The sequence below is a fragment of the Microtus pennsylvanicus genome, chromosome 7 (assembly GCF_037038515.1).
Source record: "Microtus pennsylvanicus isolate mMicPen1 chromosome 7, mMicPen1.hap1, whole genome shotgun sequence".
Classification (NCBI taxonomy): domain Eukaryota; kingdom Metazoa; phylum Chordata; class Mammalia; order Rodentia; family Cricetidae; genus Microtus; species Microtus pennsylvanicus.
The window spans coordinates 117,464,428-117,477,175 of record NC_134585.1 but is presented as its reverse complement, the minus strand read 5'-3'; the positions used below and the strand labels follow the sequence as shown (position 1 = coordinate 117,477,175).

Here is a 12,748-nt window from a genome sequence, read left to right as displayed (position 1 = left end):
AGAGGGCCATCTATCTGTAGGGTTTGAATTGTTTATTATCCATTGGTAGCCCAGGCTTCCCCCTAGGCAGATGGAGACCTCATCCTAGACCCTCTTTTAAAAAAAATTAGGTTTTCACTGCACACACTTTGGAGCCTGTCCTGGAACTAGCTCTGTAGACCAGGCTGGTCTCAAACTCACAGAGATCCGCCTGCCTCTGCCTTCTGGGTGCTGGGATTAAAGGCGTGCGCCACCACCGCCCGGCTAGTGCACACACTCTTGTGCACTCCCGCCCAGCGCCGCCCTTACACTCGGCAAGGGATCACAGAGTTACTGGGAGTCTGGACGCCGAGTCTCCACTCTCCTAAGAGCTCCCAGGAGTTAACAGCTCCCGCTCGGCTCTGGGCTCCGCCTCTCTCCCCTCTCCGAAGTCCTAGCGGGCTTCTCCTGGAGGGGGCGGCCTCAGCAGCAACGCTCGGCCGGGCGGAGCTCTGGCCCGGGCGGAGCTGCGGCTGCAGCGTCCAGTGGCCGGACCGAAGTCGGGCTGTGCAGCCTGCGGGAGCGGCGCGAGCCCTTTCCGCACCGGGGCCCACACCCCCGCGACTCTGCAGGTCAGTCTTTCCTTTCCGCACCCAACTTTGTTGCGGTCAAGCCTCGAGTCGGGTGGCGCCAGCAGCAGCTACGCTCGTAGTTGCTGTGGGTTCGGGGGAGGAGGAGAAGGATCGGCAACACCCGTCTCTGACAGTTCTCAAGTCCCCAACTTCCCTAAAACGGGCCGGAGCGCATCACTCCCGGACTTGCCAGAACTCTGGGCTTTCGCTGGCTAAACTTGCAGCTCCCGGGGACAAGGGCTCCAACTTCGCCGCCCCTCCCCCATTTCTTGGAGCTCCGGCAGTTCCGGATACTTTTCCCTCCATCTTTCAAGTACCCGGGGCTCCCTAAAAGCCCGTCCCTCCGGGCCCGCCTCCTCTTCGTTACCCGCAGGGCCCGCGATCCCTGCGCCGCACACTGCCCGCGGGGTCACCGCGTCGCCGGCCGGCCAGAGACTCGCCGGGGCGGCGGGGCTGCGGAAGAAGGGGCGAGGCCGGCGGCGGTCCGGAGCCCGGCGGGCGGGGCCGGGAAGGGGAGGTGTAGGGGGCCGGACGGGGCGGAGCAGGCGGCCTTTGCGGCCGGCGCCGGGGCGGAGAGTTTGCGCCGGTCCCTGGGCCTGAGCTCCGGCTCGGGCTGGGGCGCCTGCGATGTCTCAAGATGGCGGAGCTGGGCGAGTTAAAGGTACCTGCCCCCTCCCCCAGCCCCGTCAGGACTCGCTCGGCTGCGCGCCGAGGCGGGGAGGCGACCGGGCTGGGAGCCGCGGGCCGGGGTGGGCGCGGGCGACGTGTCAGGGACGGGCTGCAGGGATGCGCGGGCAGCGGCGGGCGGGCGGGCAGCAGGGGCTGCGGCGGCACCCCGGGGGCGGGGCCGCGGGGCAGATGCAGGGGTGGGGCGGGGGGGGGGGAGATGGTCACCGCTGGGGGCCGAGGCACAGGGGGCGGGGACGTGGGCAGTGGCCGCTTTGCGGAGTAGGTGGTTGCAGGGTCGCGTCGGGCGACCGCGACCGAGAGCTGCTCCCGAGGCGTAGGGGCGAGTCCGTGAGGCCGAGGGATGAGGCAGTAAGCGGGAGACGTAGGGATGGGCTCCGAGGCGAGGGCCGAAGGTTGCCGGGCTCCCGGGGACCTGCAGCTCAGGATGGAGGCTTTGGGGCTGCTGTTGGCATCTGAGCCCTGGGAAGTACCAGCTGGCAGCTGAGACGCAGGGGGCGGGGCCGTATGGGAGTGTACTTCAAGGGATGGGGCAGGAGCATCCTGATGGCTGAGAAGGAGGAACGGGCTTGGTGAGGCGCTGTCGTTGGAGAGCTGGAGCAGTGTAAACCATAGGATGGAAAAATGAATTGTAAAGCCGATGGAGAAATAAAAACAAGTAGGAGGAGCTAAGAATGGAGAAGGTTCTCCTTACGTTCCTGAAAAGGAGTCCGAGAGGAAAAGAAGTTGGAGAGCTTCTGACCTGCCCCATGACTAGGTCTTCTAGGCATTCACAGGAGGGAGCCCTACAAGGAGAGAGGTCTTGCCCCACCCCCTCCAGTCTTCAGGGAACCACTTGGGAGGACACCCCTCAAAACTTAGACCTTCATCGCCTATCTTCTGCCTTTGCCTCATTCTTGTGCTGGACAGCCACTGGGTCATCATCACCCTTTAAGAGCTTACTTCTAAGCCTGGCAGTGATGGTACACACACTAGGGGGGCAGAGGCAAGCAGATCTCTGTGAGTTCAAGGCCAGCCTGGTCTACAAAGTGAGTTCCAAGACAAGCAAGGTAAATAGAGAAATCCTGTCTCAAATAACCAAAACCAACCAAAAATAAATAAATAAATAAATAAACCTTGCTTCTGTGTCCGGGTCCACGGACACCAGTCTCATTCTCCTGGGGTCTCTGTTGAGAACTTTGCCCTGGTTTCCACCCCTGTGGGTATATATGCCATGTCTAAGGGAGAGCAGCAAGGTAGTAGTCCTTGACAGATGGAGTAAGTCATGCCAGTTACCTAGACTTGTGGAAACCCTTTCTCCCCCACAAGTTTTGGTAGCTTCCTTCTAGTAAAACAGGACTAGAGGAGTGTGGGTATGTAAATAATGTAAAAAGTTGTATGTGCGCCGGTTGGTGGTTGCGCACGCCTGCTTTAATCCCAGCACTTGGGAGTCTGAGGCAGGCGGATCTCTGTGAGTTCGAGGCCAGCCTGGTCTACAAGAGCTAGTTCCAGGACAGGCACCAAAAACTACAGAGAAACCTTGTCCCAAAAAATCCAAAAAAAAAAAGTGTGTGTGTGTGTGTGGGGTGTTTGCACATGCGTACTTGTGTGCACAGGGGTGGAGTGGTGGTGATAAAGATGGAGTGTTCAACTCTGATTTAAATCCCTTACCATAAAAGCTTCAATTCAGAGGTATGGGGAGAATAGAGGTGGATTGAGGTGATTGGGAGGGATGAGCCGTGAGATATACAATCAGCTAGCCACCTGGCCTCTTCCTCCTGGGGCTTCCTGCCGAATCCTTCTCTTCTAGAGTCCTATGCTTTTCCAGGAGGCTAGGAACACCCTGAGAGTCTGAGCCCTGGAGAGACTATAATCAGCTTAAGGGAATGTCTGCATTAGGGGTGGGGATGGGGCTAGGTAGTCCCTGTGGATTCAGCTAGTCGGGTGAGCTCCTCCACTGTCTCTACCGTCCCCCTGCCCCCCCAGGAGCTCAGCGTCTGTCTTCAGCAGGATAGGCCTTTGTGACTGGGTATCATTTCTGGGCTCTTCTCTCCAGCACATGGTGATGAGTTTCCGAGTGTCTGAGCTCCAGGTGCTCCTTGGCTTCGCCGGCCGGAACAAGAGTGGACGGAAGCACGAGCTCCTGGCCAAGGCCCTGCACCTCCTCAAGTCCAGCTGTGCCCCCAGTGTCCAGATGAAGATCAAAGAGCTTTACCGACGCCGCTTTCCCCGGAAGAGCCTGGGGCCCTCTGATTTCCCGCTGCTCTCCTTGCCCCCTGGCGCCTCTCCTGTAGGCTCTCCCGGCTCTCTACCTCCCATTCCTCCCTCTCTTCTAACCCCTGGCACCTTGCTGGGCCCTAAGCGGGAGGTGGACCTACACCCTCCTCTGCCCCAGCCTGTGCACCCCGATGTCACCATGAAACCGCTGCCCTTCTATGAAGTCTATGGGGAGCTCATCCGGCCCACCACCCTCGGTAAGGTTGGCTGTGGTCCCTCAGAGTCCCTTTCTGGACTCTGGTTCCGGCTGCATTTGTTTCTCCCCTCTGAGGTTTTAGTCTCAGCTGTCTGGGATGGGAGCAGGTGGCTTCTCAGGCCTGGGCTTGGGAGTGACTGTGTCTTTGTGTCCTCAGCGTCCACCTCCAGCCAGAGGTTTGAGGAAGCACACTTTACCTTTGCTCTCACCCCGCAGCAGGTGCAGCAGATCCTCACGTCCAGGTACATCTCTCCTGTCCCTGCCTCGGCTGTGGCGACTGTCCCCTGGCCTCTGCCTTTCTTCTCTGTTCTACTTTGTCTTTTGCCTGTCTTCTGTCTGTGCCCTGGACATCTTTCTCTCTGTCCATCTCCACCCTCTGAACTGACGTTTCTTTCTTGTTGCAGGGAGGTTCTGCCGGGAGCCAAGTGCGATTATACTATACAGGTGCAGCTAAGGTGAGCTGCTGCTTAACAAGGACGGGCGCTAAATAGGGGGATGACATACTCCTCTCCTGGTCCTGCCCATACCACGCTGGCCCTGAGACTCTTAGTGATGCTGGGGGCTGCACGTTATCTCTGACTTCTTTTTTTCTAGAGTTCCCTGCTTCAGTGCTCATTCACCTCAGAAAACTGACACTTACCTGTTCATCCTGTCCTTTCCCACCAGGTTCTGTCTCTGTGAGACCAGCTGCCCGCAGGAGGACTATTTCCCCCCTAACCTCTTTGTCAAGGTTAATGGGAAACTCTGCCCCCTGCCGGTAGGTTAAGATTCTTCCTTTTTTGGCAACAAACGTTAAGTAAAAACCTTTTGTGAAAAGATATGCTGAGCACAGTGCCCGCTATGTAGTAGTTGCTTAGTTTACTGGAAAAATCAGTGTAATCTAGAGAGTATTAAAATGGGGCTGACTTGTAGGCCGACCATGCTTCTGTGGAAGGCCACACATCCAAGAGTATTTGGGCAACACAAACTCTACCTGATATGTCAATAAGGGGGGACTCAGAGTTGGGTGAGTACAGGAGTGGGTGGTTCTGGGAAGAATCGAGGATGGGAGTGAATAGGATTGCAATATGTGTGTGACGTTCTCAAAGAATTAGTAAAAAGGGCTGGAGAGATGGCTCAGTGGTTAAGAGTACTGCCTGCTCCTCCAAAGATCCTGAGTTCAATTCCCAGCAACCACATGGTGGCTCACAACCAACTGTAATGAGATCTGGCGCCCTCTTCAGGCATACATATAGACAGAATATTGTATACATAATAAATAAATAAATTTAAAAAAAGAATTAGTAAAAAATGAGTAAAATAAAGGAGGGCTGAATAACTCTTGTCGGCCCCAGGCGAGGGGCACTGCTTTAACACACAAGTTTAGAGAAGACTTCCAAGAGATTATGACAGCAGATGACAGTGGAAGTGAGGACTGTCCCTGTTGTTCCCTGGGACCCAGTGATTGGGGTTCCTGGCTCCTTGGTTAACAAATAAGCTCCTCCCCCCGGAAGTGAACCTCTCACCCCGCCCTGGGTAGGGCCCATGTTTCAGCATCGCCACTGCAGCATGAATCCGGACTCCGTTGCTCCTGAGCGAGCTGGCCTCCCTCCAGAGTAATCTGAGACAGGATTTTTGAGAGTTGAACCCCTTCTCAGCACTCTGTCTCTAACAAGTCCCTCCCTTCCTCAGGGTTACCTCCCCCCAACCAAGAATGGAGCTGAGCCCAAGAGGCCCAGCCGTCCAATCAACATCACATCCCTGGCTCGGCTCTCAGCCACGGTTCCCAACACCATTGTGGTTAATTGGTCATCTGAGTTTGGACGGGTGAGCATAGCCAGAAGGCCTGCAGAGGCTGCAGGGGAGCCTTCTAGTTTGGGGTTGGGGATCCATCTTGCTCTTCATGGGCCTCTCTGCCTAAGGCCACCGTCTCTGGTCCTCGTGAGACAGAGCCTGTGGGGAAGGGGAGGCAGGAAGCAGCCCCTAACTCCCCCTCCCCCTTCCCCAAGTAGAATTACTCCTTGTCTGTGTACCTGGTGAGGCAGCTGACCGCAGGGACCCTTCTACAGAAACTCAGAGCGAAGGGTATCCGGAATCCAGACCATTCCCGGGCACTGAGTGAGTACCAGCCTTTTCCTTTGCCCACCTTGGGGTCAGGGGTTCCTGCTGCCCTCCAGACTTTATCACAGCTCTCTTAGGTGATCTCCGGCTGTCTCTCTCTCACTCTCCCCAATGCTTCTCCTCAGTCTCTGCGGGTGAGGAATTAGATCCTCAAGCAATGCAATAGCTTTGCATTCCCAGTCACACAACTCTTCTGCACCTGCAAGAGCCCAGGTCCACCCCCACTAAGATACAGTTTTCTGTACTGAAAAGCCCTAAAGTTCATTCGACCTAATCCTCACGCGATGCTTCCCTTCCGTCTAGATCATCCCAAACATAGCCCACATTTCCCCTTGCGGTGGTTAAAGATCTTCAGGTACGGAGAAATCTCTTCTCCATACCCAACCTTCTAGATCTAGATCCGCTCCTGCCCGGTGCCACGGGCCCCAAAGACAATGCTCAGACGCCTCTCGGCTGCCTCCAGCCTCGCTGACCCCAGGGCTCTGGCCTCACTCTCGTTTCAGTCAAGGAGAAACTGACCGCTGACCCTGACAGTGAGGTGGCTACTACGAGTCTCCGGGTGTCACTCATGTGCCCGGTGGGTACACGGGGCGAAAGGAAGTGGGAGGGGGTTGGGTTACAGTCTGAAGGGGGTTCCTAAGGATACTAGAGCCAAGTTTTCTCGCCTGACCTCTGCTCTCATCAGCTAGGAAAGATGCGCCTGACTGTCCCATGCCGCGCCCTTACCTGTGCCCACCTGCAAAGCTTCGATGCCGCCCTTTATCTGCAGATGAATGAGAAGAAGCCAACGTGGACGTGTCCTGTGTGCGATAAGAAGGCTCCCTATGAATCCCTTATTATCGACGGGTAGGGCTTCGCTGCTTCCCCCTCTCCTGGGCCAATCGCTTAGGTGCCCCCCTCTTTATGGCTTCCTTACTCCCAGCTCTCACCCTCATCTCCTTCAGTCATCCATGTGTGAGTGACATCAAGGACTTAGGGAAGACATCACGCTCAGCATTTTCTCAGTCCTTATAAGAGCCCACAGCATGAGTGCCGCCCTTCCAGAGGACAGACCTGGAAGGTCGCATTAGCAAGTGGCAGAGTAAATGGTGAATTGTCCCGATATACTGCCGATAACAGCTATCTGAGCTTCCCACTGTGCTTAGCAAGTCACAAGTCACATGCCTTTTCATTTTTGCTGTTACAAATGGCATTTATTATATTGGCATAATAAGATTTTTTTTTCTTTTTTAAGTTCATGCCCTGACACTTCCTTTTTTTTTTTTAAGATTTATTTATTTATTAAGTATACAGTGTTCTGTCTACATGTCCTGCGGGCCAGAAGAGGGCCCAGATCTCATTAAGTAGTCTTAATCTCCTTGTACAGCCTCCATTAGGGCTCTCAGACTGTCTTTTGAGAAGGTTAAGCCTGCACCTAAAATTTGGGAAGTTTGCCGGACCTGGTGGCACTTAATCCCATTTAATCCCAGCACTTAGGGAGGTAGAAACAGGTGGATCTCTGAATTCAAGGCCAGCCTGGTCTATAGAGTGAGTTCCAGGACAGCCAGTGCTACACAGAGAAACCCTGTCTTTTGCATACTGGCCCCCACAATGCTAGGGCTCAAACTTGGGGCCTGCATGCTAAGCGAGTCTCTGTTATTAAGCTACAGCCCCAGCCTGTGCTTTACTGCTGTTCCAGCAACGACTCTGAGAGGTCCAGTAAGGCGCGTAGTACAGATGAGGACAGTACGGTACAGGAAGTGAGTCTCAGAACACTGACTGGCGTCCCAGTGAATTCCCATGTCCTCCTCCCCTAGTTTATTCATGGAAATTCTTAATTCCTGTTCGGATTGTGATGAGATCCAGTTCATGGAAGATGGATCCTGGTGTCCAATGAAACCTAAGAAGGAGGCATCTGAGGTTTGCCCCCCGCCAGGGTATGGGCTGGATGGTGAGTGACCCCCTGCTCCCCAATTGAGCTAGATCACAGATGGCCCTTTTTCTGAGACACAGTCTTCTTAACCACCCCAGGCCTCCAGTATAGCCCAGTCCAGGAGGGGAATCCGTCAGAGAATAAGAAGAGGGTTGAAGTTATTGACCTGACGATGGAAAGCTCCTCAGATGAGGAAGATCTGCCCCCGACCAAGAAGCACTGCCCTGTCACCTCGGCCGCCATCCCCGCCCTTCCTGGAGGCAAAGGGTATGAGGAAAGGCGAGGAGACAGGAGGGCAGAACTGCTATCTGCTCATAGGCAGGCCTTGGGACAGGGAAGAGAGGATGGACTGGGACCGGACCGTGGGTATCTGTACTTGGCTAGCTTCTCCAGCTCCTTCCCTTCCCTCAGAGTCCTGACATCTGGTCACCAGCCATCTTCGGTGCTGCGGAGCCCTGCGATGGGCACCCTGGGCAGTGATTTCCTGTCCAGCCTCCCACTACATGAGTACCCACCTGCCTTCCCACTGGGGGCTGACATCCAAGGTATAACACACATCCTAAGTGGGTGGGTGGGGTCCCGTCCAGCCCTGTTACACCCTCTCTAGACCTGTTTCTTTGCGGAGCTTGGGTAGGGGGATGTTTTCTTGTAGTGAAGGAGTTAGAAGGGGGTTGATTGTGATTTTTCCTTTTCTACCAGGTTTAGATTTATTTTCTTTCCTTCAGACTGAGAGTCAGGTAAGTAGTCAGACTTCATTCCTTTCTCGATACTGATGGCATTGTCTTTTCCTGCCCAGTTTCCCTAGGGATTTCAAAATGCTTTCCCATGGGAGGAGAGCGTAGCAGCTTATCTCCCTATTCCCACTGGCACTGCATGTTCACACCTGTGCCTTCCTGGCTACCGCCATGCAGTTCTCTTTCTGCCTACTCACCCCTGCATGTACGTAGAGCCTTTCCTAGTGGGTGTCACACACATTGCCGACACCCACAAGGCCAAGAACTGGGTATCCAGAGGGGCTGTCTAAGGCAAGGCACGGGGGAACTGTCTGGGGAAGTAGGGCAGAGTTGGCGAGGTCCCCCTCTTTTCTTCTCAAGAATGCCTTGAGATCATGAGGGTTGGTACCCACAAAACAGTTCCCGGATGAGTTCTGGGAGGTGGCAGGCAAGGGAAACGGCAGCTGTGCTTTTTATCCCCAGCACTACGGCCCTTCTGTCATCACCTCGCTAGATGAACAGGACACCCTCGGCCACTTCTTCCAGTACCGGGGAACCCCTTCCCACTTCCTGGGCCCACTGGCCCCCACACTGGGGAGCTCTCACCGCAACGCCACTCCAGCGCCCCCTCCTGGCCGTGTCAGCAGCATTGTGGCTCCCGGGAGTTCCTTAAGGGAAGGGCACGGTGGACCCTTGCCTTCAGGTCCCTCTTTGACTGGCTGTCGGTCAGATGTCATTTCCTTGGATTGAGTTACTTGGATTACGAAACCTTCTCTGCCCCCCAGCACTGAGCAGGTGTGCTGTGGGTTCCAAACCCCTGGCTACCCTGATTCCTCAGGGGTCTTTGGCCAGAGGCCAGACCAGGCCTTCATGGATACCTACTTTTGGTCTTATCTCTGCCTAATAAGGCCAGTACTCAAAGGGTTAACATTTAACCTGTTTTAAAGGGTGTTGGGGTCTGTTTTTGGAAGTATTTTGATGGTTGCACATTCCTTTGGGTATGGTGACCTAGGCAGTGGGAGGCAGATGGAGAGAGAGGAGCTGAAGGAAGAGGGGGATCCTCAGCCTTTACCAGGTCTACGGCCTCTTGGGGAAAAGGCACTTTGCTGGCCTGCAGGACGCCTTCCCTTCCCAAACCTTTCTGTCTGTCCTTTTCATGTCCGTTCTGTTCTCTTTGGCCACACCGGTGGCAGGCAGATCTGAGACATGAGGCTTCAGAGAAGGACAGAGAACTCTATTTGGGGTTGCAGATTTCTTTTTTGTACATAAATAAGAAAACCCAAAATTATCCAAAGATGACACTCCTGCCTTCTACTTCCCAGTCTGACTTGAGGAGGAAACAAGGCCTTAGTTGTGATGCCCAGGGCCTCGGGCCTGCCTACTGCCTGGGTCTCTCTATTTATATATTTAAGTTCACAATGTTTCTTATGCTAAACAACCAAGGGCCTACGCTTCTAGTGACCTGTGGTCAGGCCTAGATCATTCTGCACCTTTTGTGGGACGTGGGGGCTCTGTGTTCTCCTTCCCAGTACTCAGGCCCTTGTAGGGTCAAGGCCCTATGTTGTGATTTTACTTTCTGTTCCCAGAGGTGTAGCAGGGTTCTTGCCTACAATAAAGGTTGTGAATGTTCTGTGATTTCGTATCTCAATTTTCAGGCCCCTGGTTTGTGGGGAAGAGGGTCCATGCTCCGTCTTTTCACTTTTAGAAGACGTTTAAAAATTTTTATTACTGCGTATTTGGGCATATGTGCCTTTGCTTGGCATGTGGACAACAGGGGACAGCTTTTTGGAGTAGGAGCCTTCCTGCCACCAGAAGGAGATTCTAGGCACTGAACTCAGGTCTCAGGTTTTTACAGCGGAAGTGTGTAGATCCAGCATCTCACAGACCCCAATCCTTCCTCTGCTGGTCCGGGCTCCATGTAAACATCACTTTTACCTGCAGGGAGCGGAGGCATTCACAGCAAGCGCTCAGGGTCAGTAAGCACTAGACCACCCCAGGTCAGTGCTGTGGGGCCCTCAAGTCATTCCTTACCTTCAGCTGCCCAGATGTTGCAGCCAGAGCCTGAGAGCAAACTTGGTCCCAGCGCTGACCCGCTCTTTGTCCTCTGCTGAGGCAGGGGTTGTCCGCAGGAGTGTGGACATGGGCAGGACCAGAGGCTGGGTTCCTCCATCGTCCTTCAGTTCGGTTGCACTGGAGAATGACAGTTTCTGTCTAGGTTGTGCCTTGTAGCTTACAATGAACTTTAGTATGTTGGGCCATTTAATCCTCCCAGCTGTTACATAAGGCAAGCGAGTGTTAGCCTCATGCAGCAGAAGTTAAGTGACTCTCCTATAGGAGAGTAGGGGCTCAGACCAAGGGCTTCAGCGCTAGTCAGCTGGAGGGTGGACCCTTAACATTTGGAGTCTTTGATCTCAGGTGGTCTTTTAATTCTCAGTAGACCAACTTGCTTCCTAAATCTCTTCCACATGCTACATGCAACTCCAAACTGCAATCTCCTCATGTATGCATATGCATGTATGTTGTTGAATGCCGATAGCTAAAGTAAAATTCTTACCAGAGAGAGGATGGTAGGGTCTGGAGAAGTCTGGGGGTCTCAGTGCCATCTTCTGTGGCGGCCACAGCTGTCGCTACATCTGGCCCCAGCCACATGAAGGCACTCACCTCATTTGGGTTTATTTGGATCCGGGCCTGGGGTTAGACGTATTGATCCATCACTTAGGAGAAGGCAGAAGACAGACCAGGGGCAAGGGCAGCCTGTAGCTTGTTATCTCCCCTTGTCTGGAGTCCCAGTCAGAGCCAGGTGCTATATCCTGTCCTCTGCTCCAGGCCTACCTGGAGCTGCTGCTGTGACTCCCGGGATATCACGAGAACATAGAGAATGAGGTGATGGTATTTGGGGAAACCCCAGCTCAGCCTAGGAGGGTAGGCAGACTAAAACAAAACAAAGCAACACCAATGTAACATGTGGAGAGAATTCCTATTTTTGAAACTTTGTAAGTAGAGCTTTAGGAAGACAAAATGCTGGCCCAGCGCCCATGGAGTGGGTGATAGGTAACAGGTAAGAGGGACGCAGGTGAGAGCTGTGGTTTGGGTAACCCACACTATCCACGTTTCTTTTCCCCAGTGGCCAAGGCAGATAAGGGTTGTTCCGTGGGCTTTAGGGGTTGTTGAAAGTCTGTCTCACCTCCCACAACCCCAGAAGGACACAAGAGACCTGGGCCAGGGGCAGCTGAAGCCCACACTCTTCCTGCAGCTCTCGAAGGCCACACTCCAGGACCTGGGAGTCAAAGGGAGCAGGTCAGGATGTCCAAAGTGTAACCCCCTTTGTCCCTCAGCCCACACCCAAGGTGACGCCACTCATAGGTCTCTTGGTTGGGTCGGCAGACTGGTACCTCCTCCTCAAGTTCCATGTGGCCACCTGCAAGAAGAACGGACCCAATAGTGAATGGTGGGTGGTTGTCTCCACCAGGGAGCCCATCCTCCAGAGGGCAGAGGAAGTTTGTGGCTGTGGACACAGACCTTGGGCAACCACTGTACAGGACTGACTACCCAGTAACAATGTGGAGGGAAAGGACACTGTCTTCCACGGTGTCTGTTCCTAGGTGCTCACCTGGAGGGACCCAGACGTTGGGGGAAATGCGGAGAGTGCATGTCCTTCGGGTCAACAAGACAGTCTGGTCACTGGACTGAAGAATAACGGCCACACCCACATCCACACCTCTATCTGTGGGCAGCTCGGTCCTGGAGCCCCCAGGCTTCTGGTCCAGAGCCACAAAAGGGCAGGAAGGGGGTCTCTGACAAGAAGGGGTTGATCGAGCTAAGGCTTTGAAGCAGGGTGGGACTTTCGGAAATTGGAGGTGCCCGCGGTGGGAGCTGGCCCGTCGCCCCCCGACCGGTCCTCAATCCACCCTCACTTTCCCTGCCGACTCCCGACTCCCTGACCAGACCTGGATTGGAAGTCTCTCCGAGGCGCCGGGGAATGAATGACTGGAAAGGACAAGCTGTCCTCGCTCCAAGCTGCAGTGCGTGTGCCACGGCCCGGGTCCCTGTCCAGCGCCCAGGAGACCACACACACTCTGCGTGAAGTTCACTGACTCTAGGCGTCCGGCCAGGCGCAGCAGTAACCTTGCCGCAGCCATCGCGCTGCTCTGGTTGCTGCTTGCCTGGCGCCCCCTGGTGGCCCAGCGCCGTGAGTCGTGCAGTTTCCGGTGTGCCTGCCCTGCAAACCAGATTTTCCAGACCAGCTGGGAAATTTAGGCACAACTTTTGGGGGCAATCCCTGTGTGTGATGCTC

At 54.7% G+C, this 12,748-nt stretch overlaps 2 protein-coding genes across 3 annotated transcripts; one reads left to right on the top strand and one right to left on the bottom strand.

Annotated features, from left to right (window-relative positions):
• Positions 1 to 433: 433 nt before the first annotated feature.
• Positions 434 to 10,084, top strand: Pias3 (protein inhibitor of activated STAT 3). Of its 2 annotated transcripts, none has more exons than XM_075978064.1 (14): positions 434 to 590; positions 3,313 to 3,730; positions 3,887 to 3,971; positions 4,134 to 4,184; positions 4,396 to 4,486; positions 5,401 to 5,535; positions 5,721 to 5,826; positions 6,333 to 6,406; positions 6,515 to 6,675; positions 7,626 to 7,759; positions 7,840 to 8,008; positions 8,153 to 8,286; positions 8,441 to 8,478; positions 8,938 to 10,084. In XM_075978064.1, exons 2-14 carry the CDS (start codon positions 3,316 to 3,318, stop codon positions 9,202 to 9,204), a joined length of 1,860 nt encoding a protein of 619 aa, XP_075834179.1. In that variant the 5' UTR covers positions 434 to 590; positions 3,313 to 3,315; the 3' UTR covers positions 9,205 to 10,084. The 2 variants fall into 2 exon arrangements, with proteins under 2 accessions (XP_075834179.1, XP_075834178.1); XM_075978063.1 differs by lacking the exon at positions 434 to 590 and adding an exon at positions 1,110 to 1,251.
• A 74-nt stretch (positions 10,085 to 10,158) lies between these two features.
• On the bottom strand, positions 10,159 to 12,625 carry Nudt17 (nudix hydrolase 17). Its single transcript, XM_075978065.1, has 8 exons — positions 12,402 to 12,625; positions 12,065 to 12,248; positions 11,847 to 11,872; positions 11,639 to 11,731; positions 11,287 to 11,385; positions 11,009 to 11,142; positions 10,486 to 10,644; positions 10,159 to 10,389 (listed from the first exon to the last, which is right to left on the bottom strand). Exons 1-7 carry the CDS (start codon positions 12,591 to 12,593, stop codon positions 10,488 to 10,490), a joined length of 885 nt encoding a protein of 294 aa, XP_075834180.1. The 5' UTR covers positions 12,594 to 12,625; the 3' UTR covers positions 10,159 to 10,389; positions 10,486 to 10,487.
• Between the last annotated feature and the right edge of the window lie 123 nt (positions 12,626 to 12,748).

Excerpts from the sequence above, each read along its gene's own strand:
- Pias3 (XM_075978063.1), top strand. The coding sequence starts at position 1,228 with ATGGCGGAGCTGGGCGAGTTAAAG. Across the intron at positions 3,972-4,133 it reads CAGCAGATCCTCACGTCCAG|GGAGGTTCTGCCGGGAGCCA; the intron begins GTACATCTCTCC and ends TTCTTGTTGCAG. Across the intron at positions 6,676-7,625 it reads GAATCCCTTATTATCGACGG|TTTATTCATGGAAATTCTTA; the intron begins GTAGGGCTTCGC and ends CTCCTCCCCTAG.
- Nudt17 (XM_075978065.1), bottom strand. The coding sequence starts at position 12,593 with ATGGCTGCGGCAAGGTTACTGCTGCGCCTGGCCGGACGCCTAGAGTCA. Across the intron at positions 12,249-12,401 it reads CGGAGAGACTTCCAATCCAG|AGACCCCCTTCCTGCCCTTT; the intron begins GTCTGGTCAGGG and ends CCTTCTTGTCAG. Across the intron at positions 11,386-11,638 it reads TCCTTCTGGGGTTGTGGGAG|TCTGCCTACCCTCCTAGGCT; the intron begins GTGAGACAGACT and ends GTTTTGTTTTAG.